Source organism: Monopterus albus, unplaced genomic scaffold (assembly GCF_001952655.1).
Source record: "Monopterus albus unplaced genomic scaffold, M_albus_1.0 scaffold26.1, whole genome shotgun sequence".
NCBI classification, from domain to species: domain Eukaryota; kingdom Metazoa; phylum Chordata; class Actinopteri; order Synbranchiformes; family Synbranchidae; genus Monopterus; species Monopterus albus.
Genome location: NW_018127906.1, coordinates 2,443,256 through 2,450,145, shown reverse-complemented (window position 1 = coordinate 2,450,145; position 6,890 = coordinate 2,443,256). Strand labels below are relative to the sequence as shown.

General features: G+C 43.2%; 1 protein-coding gene across 2 annotated transcripts in view; it reads right to left on the bottom strand.

The window, feature by feature from the left end:
• The window catches only part of LOC109957276 (tetratricopeptide repeat protein 16), a 17,867-nt gene that overhangs the window by 7,543 nt on the left and 3,434 nt on the right, over positions 1-6,890 (bottom strand). Inside the window, exons 8-13 of one of the 2 annotated variants that reach the window (XM_020595021.1) lie at positions 6,501-6,799; positions 5,542-5,686; positions 4,493-4,658; positions 4,004-4,137; positions 3,407-3,548; positions 7-2,934 (exon numbers count right to left, since the gene is read on the bottom strand). In XM_020595021.1, the coding sequence (XP_020450677.1) occupies positions 2,773-2,934; positions 3,407-3,548; positions 4,004-4,137; positions 4,493-4,658; positions 5,542-5,686; positions 6,501-6,799 (1,048 nt within the window). In that variant the 3' untranslated portion in view covers positions 7-2,772. Of the gene's footprint in view, positions 1-6; positions 2,935-3,406; positions 3,549-4,003; positions 4,138-4,492; positions 4,659-5,541; positions 5,687-6,500; positions 6,800-6,890 lie in introns of those variants that run through there. The other variant, XM_020595022.1, reaches the window with a different exon arrangement.

The following is a 6,890-nucleotide window of genomic DNA, read 5'->3' as shown; positions in this document are numbered from 1 at the left end:
CTTGGAAAAAGAAAAGATTTTTGGCTGGTAGAACATTTAAAGTCAGCAACTTTAGGAATCCACCAGCCACTGTTGCCAGTAGGTAAATTTAAGGGCAAGAACAAAAAGCGATGCAGGCCTCCAGTGCCCTCAAAAGACTCAATAACATCATAGGTGTCTGAAGCACTTGTCCAGAGCTGAGGACAAGCAACATGCTACTAAAGAACACACACAGAAAAGGGGAGACGGTGGCTGAGACGAGCCAGTAAAACTGACTGGAAAACTTATGAGAACAAACAGGCAGATGGTTTATCTGTCCAAAATATATAAATTGTCTTTAGAAATGTTCCTCAGGGGAGACCCTTCGTCTGCTCGCCACCGTCTTTCCACACTCCCTGTTTGTCGTCTTTCCCGTCTCTCAGGGAAAGGAACCACGCGGCTGAGGTCGCTTATGAGAATTACATGACCATGAAGCACATTTTATGGTTTTTATGTCCTCAATGTGCCGTGTGGAGCATCAGATGGAGGGAGGAATACTGGCAGCATAGAGGTCGGTGTGTAACTCAGCTGAAGCATCTTGATTTGTTTCTGGATCAGCAGGTGGACTCCTGTTAACTCTGGTTCACAACCTGAGCGGCTCTGGTTATGTCCCTAATGTGCACTGTTCAGACTGTAATGAAGACCTGTATATTTTATTGCAGTAGTAAATACAGTATAGTGTTTATTAGCAAATAAAATTAAGTTGTGACCCTGTTTGTGGTCTTTTGGAACAGGATGGAATGGAACAGCCTGAACTGTCCTAATCATCATAATGCAGTGATATGTGCAGAAAGGCCACTGACAAAAGCCCTGAATGGCACCTACTTTAAGGCCCAGTCCGGTTGAGTAACACTAATCCAGTTGCAAACCCACATCCCGTTCCACATTTACTTCAGGGGGACATGGAGCTGTGCGTCCACGCACGTCACCTGCCCTGAACGCGACCCAAAGATTACAAACATGTTCTGCACGTCTTAGACAAAACAGTCTTCAGCCAAAGCGTGAATGAACCTCCCTTCCACCAGGGAATGCTGTGAGCCGGGATCCAAGCCGCCAGCTCCTGTGCCCAGAGAAAAGTGTTTTTGTCTGGGCTCAGAAATCTGGCGGGGCCATCAGCACCTCCCGGCTGGCGGCGACTCCGGCCCTGACAGGACGGTAACTCGAACCTTTCACAGCACAAGTGTGAAACACTTTTCAGCTCCTTTATGACCACCGTCTATCCTGCAGTGCTGTGAGGGCTGAAGCCCACACACATTCAGGACTGTTGTACTATATCTGTGAAGACCACACTGTGTAATCCCTGGCTTTAATAGTACAGAAATCTAATCCTAATCTTGGCCCCAAATTCAAGACATAACCTTAACAAAGCTGCTGTCATAACCAGCAAAATGTCTTCGGTCATAAAAATTTCCAGAATCAACTGACCCTTAGAAGGACCTGTGGTTCTGACAAGAACAGAAACAATCTCACACAGATCTGAGGGTCTGGACCCAGGCCTGTCCGCCGCAGGTCGCAGTGGGCAGCCCGTTGCAGTGAAATGGACAGTGTCAGCACATTAAATACTGCCTGACAAGAGTGTGAGTGCGTTGTCTGCATACACCCCACAGTGGTGTGGAATTGAACTGGTTATCAAAACATACTGAAGAAAGACATCTGAACAAATAAAAACATGACCCCTACAACAGAAAACAGCACTTTCTCCAATAGTCCACATGCAGCAGCCTGTTCCAGGAAGGTAACAAGAAAATATGCTGCCTCAGTTTTGGTCAGTCAGTGAAGCAGTGACGTGCACAGCGTGACGTGACTGTGGCAGGCATGTTTGTGCTGTTAGCTGTGTGGAGGGGCGCTGTCTATGGTGAGGCAGCAGCCCGTGTGCCACAGCTGCAGTTAACGCTGCCCCTCAGAGAACAGCCAACACATCTTCACTGCTCATACTGATCACCAGTCACATTCAATATGTCTGCTCAGCTGAACTATGAGGGTCAGTGGAACAAAACGGGTTAGATATGATCCAAGAAACCTGTCACTCTGTAATGTTACGTCTGACATATAGAGTTCAGCTTTTCTCTGACAGCTGTTTGATAGGAGCACAGCTCTAGGTATGTTCACCAACGTTCCCACAGGTTTGTCTCAGTTTAGAAGGAGTTCAAGTTTCTTCACCACAACTTCACCAATCAAGAAAATTTATTTGCTACAATCTTACCAGATTACTCCCCGGGTTAGGTGAAATTATGGGCTGAATTGAGCAGATTAGACAAATCAGATGACTTGCACAATGTACATTAAGCCAAACATTTAGAGCTCATGACATATATAAACAAGATATGGGAGTCAAATAGTGGAGCTTCCTGTAAATGTCGGCATGATAAAAGTGGGCCTCTGCTCCCACCTCTTGGTCTACAGTACATCTACAGCACAGGATTATACCACAGCATTTTAGAAGTGTTGACTTGAACTCTGCCTACTGTTCTCTTCTCTGTAAAAATTAAAAATTATGCAGGTGTAACATGTGCTGTTTGTTCATATAAGCAAGTGTATTCCTTGTGTTGCATGATTTCTCTCTGCTGTATAAATTCCAACTATAAGTCTGAGTTAAAGGACCATAGTTGTGATTCTGCATATTATAGATTTCTTCAGTGTGAAAGGTGTTAAATATATAAAAAAGTAGAAGACAAAAGGAAATCCACGCTTACAAAAACAGCACTTGCAATAAAAAACAATATTTAAAAACAACAACAAAACGTAATTCCACTGTCACTTCTGAGATGTGGGCTCCAAACACCCCAAATCTCCCGTTGTAGTGCGACCTCCCTTTGTATGTAAAGGTAGGCTGGTCCTGTTCCACTCTGTGGATGTTGGTGGGGGGTGCTGGGTGCTGAGCTGTGGCCCCGTGTGGTGCACAGATGAACGGTCAACCTGCCACAGTCAAACAGCTGTAGTTCAGCATAACGACAACGCTGCCTAATTCTGCAGTATCCAATCTGTAGCCAGAGCCTTTGAAAATGACAACGTTCCATCGTCGTGCTTCTGTTATCAGTTTGCTTTTAGCCTAAGCCTTTGCTACTTGGACAAATGTGTCAGCATCACATTTCACAGTCAACTGAGGCTTGAGAATCACGATCACCTTTGTGAGTCTTAGAGGGCTCTTGTGGGGGTCGTACATAGGTTGCAAGTATGACATTGTGTTTTGATTAGTGAAAGGTATCAACATTAATGGGAGAGGAGATTATGAAATCAAATGAAACGGGCATCTCATGTTGTACAAAACCATGTAACTGCTTCTAAAGGTTTATGGGAAATGTTATATTACTTTTGATATTACTTTTATATTTAAATACACTTTCCGAGACTTTAAACAGTGAATTTCACTAGTAAAATCAATCAGTACCTGCAGGAGGCTCTTCACAGTTATCTGTATGTCCTGTTGTTTTACACACAACTTCAGCGCCTTCCCTGCTTCAGATGGGTCTTCTGACTGGCTCGCTGTGTTCTCATTGGTCAGAGTCATCTTTTGGAGATTCTCATTCAGTCTAAGAACACATTACAGCACATACACTCGTCTAAGTACCATGCTGGTTACATACAGTGATAATCTGGAAAATCAAGGAGTAGTGGTGTCTTTATGGCAGTGAGCTGAGCGTCATTTCAGTCAGTAAAAACATTTGGTTCCTTCATGTCGAGTTTACACCATATGAGTATTATTTATGTTTCTACATCTCTCATTTTTTGCTTTTTGCTGCTGATTCTGTGCAGGGAGGTTGGTGTACCGCTGTTCGACAGCAGGCACTCACTGTAACAGTAGGAGTCACTGGGATGTAGACAGTGCTACTTAGGATCCTCCATCTAGCTGCTCTGGTGGAAACCGCAGCAAACTGGTTGCACTCAGAAACTATCATGTACAGATGTTATCTTTTTTTTTTTACTTGTAACATGTTAAGCTGCAGCACATCTGTCCTGCCACCTGTCCCAGCCTTCTGCTGCTGACCTTTGTTGTTCCGATGATGAACTGTAGGCCTGGATGGTGTCCATCAGCTGAACTCTGACTGTGTGTCCTGCTGGACTGGACAAAATATCAGACATACTGCAGCCAGGGAACAGACTCATGAGCATAGGAGGCAGCTACACAAACAAACACACAAATTGCAACAATTTACTAACAGTCTTTTGAGATATTAATAACCAATCCATTGTCTTCTAAGGTGAAAAATATCTATAACAGATTCATCAATATGCAGAATCACATCTTAATTGATGTAACGAGAAGCTGTTCTTATATACAGACACTGTTTCTCATTACATGGATTATATGAGTAAAACAGTTTTCACCTAAGGAATAACATCATATACATACAGCAGCATCTCAGTGCTGGTGTGTTGCATTCACTGACACAGAAAAGCTGAAACTGTGTTCATCTCATTGAATGAGAAGGTTATATGGGGCCAGTGGCTTTGAAGGGTGAGATGAAGCTCTGACCTCCTCATTGGTGGGGTCCAGGATCAGCAAGCAGATGAAGTCCTGTCGGGCTCCGTCCAGGTTTAGCACCTTTCGGAAGGCCTTGGCCCTGTTCTCGTAGTACTGACTGGCTGTGGGGTTGTACTGAATGGCCAGAGAAAACATGTCAGCTGCCTCCTGGAAACACCTGTATATGCAGACACACGTGCACCCTCTCAAATACCGTAGCATCTACAGATTTATACATTTATATTTCCTCAAATTCACTTGACTCCCTCAGCACTGAGGGAGATACAGTGAAAAGATTTTAACTCAAAAGCAGGAATCAAAGCTGACTTTTTTACAGTGTCCTGTTATGGTGGAAGCAGTTACAGAAAAACGTAGGCTAATCTTTTAAACTTTACAAAGCAAGTGCACCTAAAGGGTGACCAGCTTGACTCATTAGGGATAATGCACAAGTCTATATGTGACACATGTTTACACATTACAACACACACTTGTCTTCTTTATATTCAGTCAGGTAAAGTTACAGATGAGCTGAAGTTGAGTAGAGGTCTTCCAACACACTAGAAAGAACGTGAGCTGTGCTCATGTTGAACTGAGTTTGTTTGTTTTGTACATGAATGAGTTAAATGTAATGTGTAAATACTTCCTGATTGCTCTATTGATTAAAAACTGTATAATCACAACTACCTAATAAGAAGTAGTTTAACTAGTATATACTGTGTTTTTTTGGGACTTTGCGAGGCAAAACTTACATTCCTTTCTACTGCAGCTTACCACAGAACAGCCCAGCACACACATCATCTGTTTGAGACAGTGAAGTGAGCTCAGAACAACTGGGCCATGCCACTTCACCACTGCTAGTACTGCTTTTAATTGTTGGTACATCCTGTGTTGCTCTTGTCATACGGTTTGTTAACAGAGCCACAATAAAAACAAGCCTTCAAGCATTTTTCTGTTTTTATCCACAATAATTTTAACTACTTTTAATAATTCTGTTCATTCATTGGATGACCCTTCTGTCTCAGCTGTCTGTGTGTGTTACTGTGTCTTCACGTGGTTCTGACCCATCCTGGAAACAAAGAGAGCCCAGCGTGTGGTGGAGGACAGCGAGGCGGAGCCGGATGGCCGGGTCATTAGGCCGCATCATCTCCTCAGCCTGCTGGTAGTCAGCCAGAGCATAATACCAGTCACCCTGCTTAAAGAAACAGTCTGAAACACACACACATACACGTTCACAACCGCATGCACACACACATGTAAACATCACTTAGTTTACACAGCTCTTTCTGATGATTTTTTTGTTTTCTGAGAAAAAACATCATTAACAGTTTTAACTATTTGGTCCATAATTTTTAAAAAACACAAAAAATGCTCTAATCACAGCCCAAAAAGATGTTTTCAAGTGTCTTGTTCTGACCAAACAAAAGCCCCAAACCCAAAGATAAGATTTTAAAATGAAATTAAATAATGAAAATCAGCAAAACACCACATAATGGAACCCAGAAGCAATTAATGATTGATTAAAATATTGGCAGTTTTTGTCAGTCTAACTGATAAATCTGCTAATCATTTCTGTGCTAGTGTTGGTACAGTGTGTGTGGGAGTGGTGAAACAGGATAAACTGTGGTTGAAGAATTTATCATCGACTGCTAAAAACACATTCATCAGGTTTGTCAGGTTGAACCTGTGTGGCTGACAGGTTTCACTATACAGTACCAACAACCAGGAAACCTTTACAAATGTCCTGCTAGGTGTTCTGTCAGCACTATGTGCAGAAAGTCTCAGACAGGATGGTCAGTAAGTATTTTCTGGCCACAGCGGCAGACAGCAATCAGAGTCACAGACTTATCCAAACCGATAACTCAACTGTTGTTTGATTTATTTCTGGTGTTTAAACCTCAGATTCTGGCCTGAACAAAACATTCTTAAGTGACGGAAGTTTCATTATACACATAATGTTTGTGTGCACAGCATAGAAAGAGATGTACACACACACACACAGACTAGGTGTCCACTGCCTCACCTCCTCGGTTTAGGTATAGGCCAGCCTGGCCCTTCTCCTCCTCAATGGCCTTGTTGAGCAGCAGAGTGGCCTCAGCATAGAGGCCTCTACTGAAGCACTGAACAGCAAAATCATTGTAGGTGAGAACCAGCTGAAACTCTGCCTCCTCTTGCACAGATTCAGGTTCATCCCTTTTGGGTCTGGCCTCCACCTGACCTCTGACCGCCTTCTCCCTCTCCTCCCCCTCACTCAGCTCCATGGCTTGGACCAGATCCTCGATGGCGGCCGTGAAGTCTTTCAGACGTCGGTACAAAATCCCTCTGATGGACAGAGAAGCAGAGTGAATGAAACAGAACAGATGTTAATGTAAGTGTAGTCGATTAATAATACAGAATCTAAATTATTTCAGCA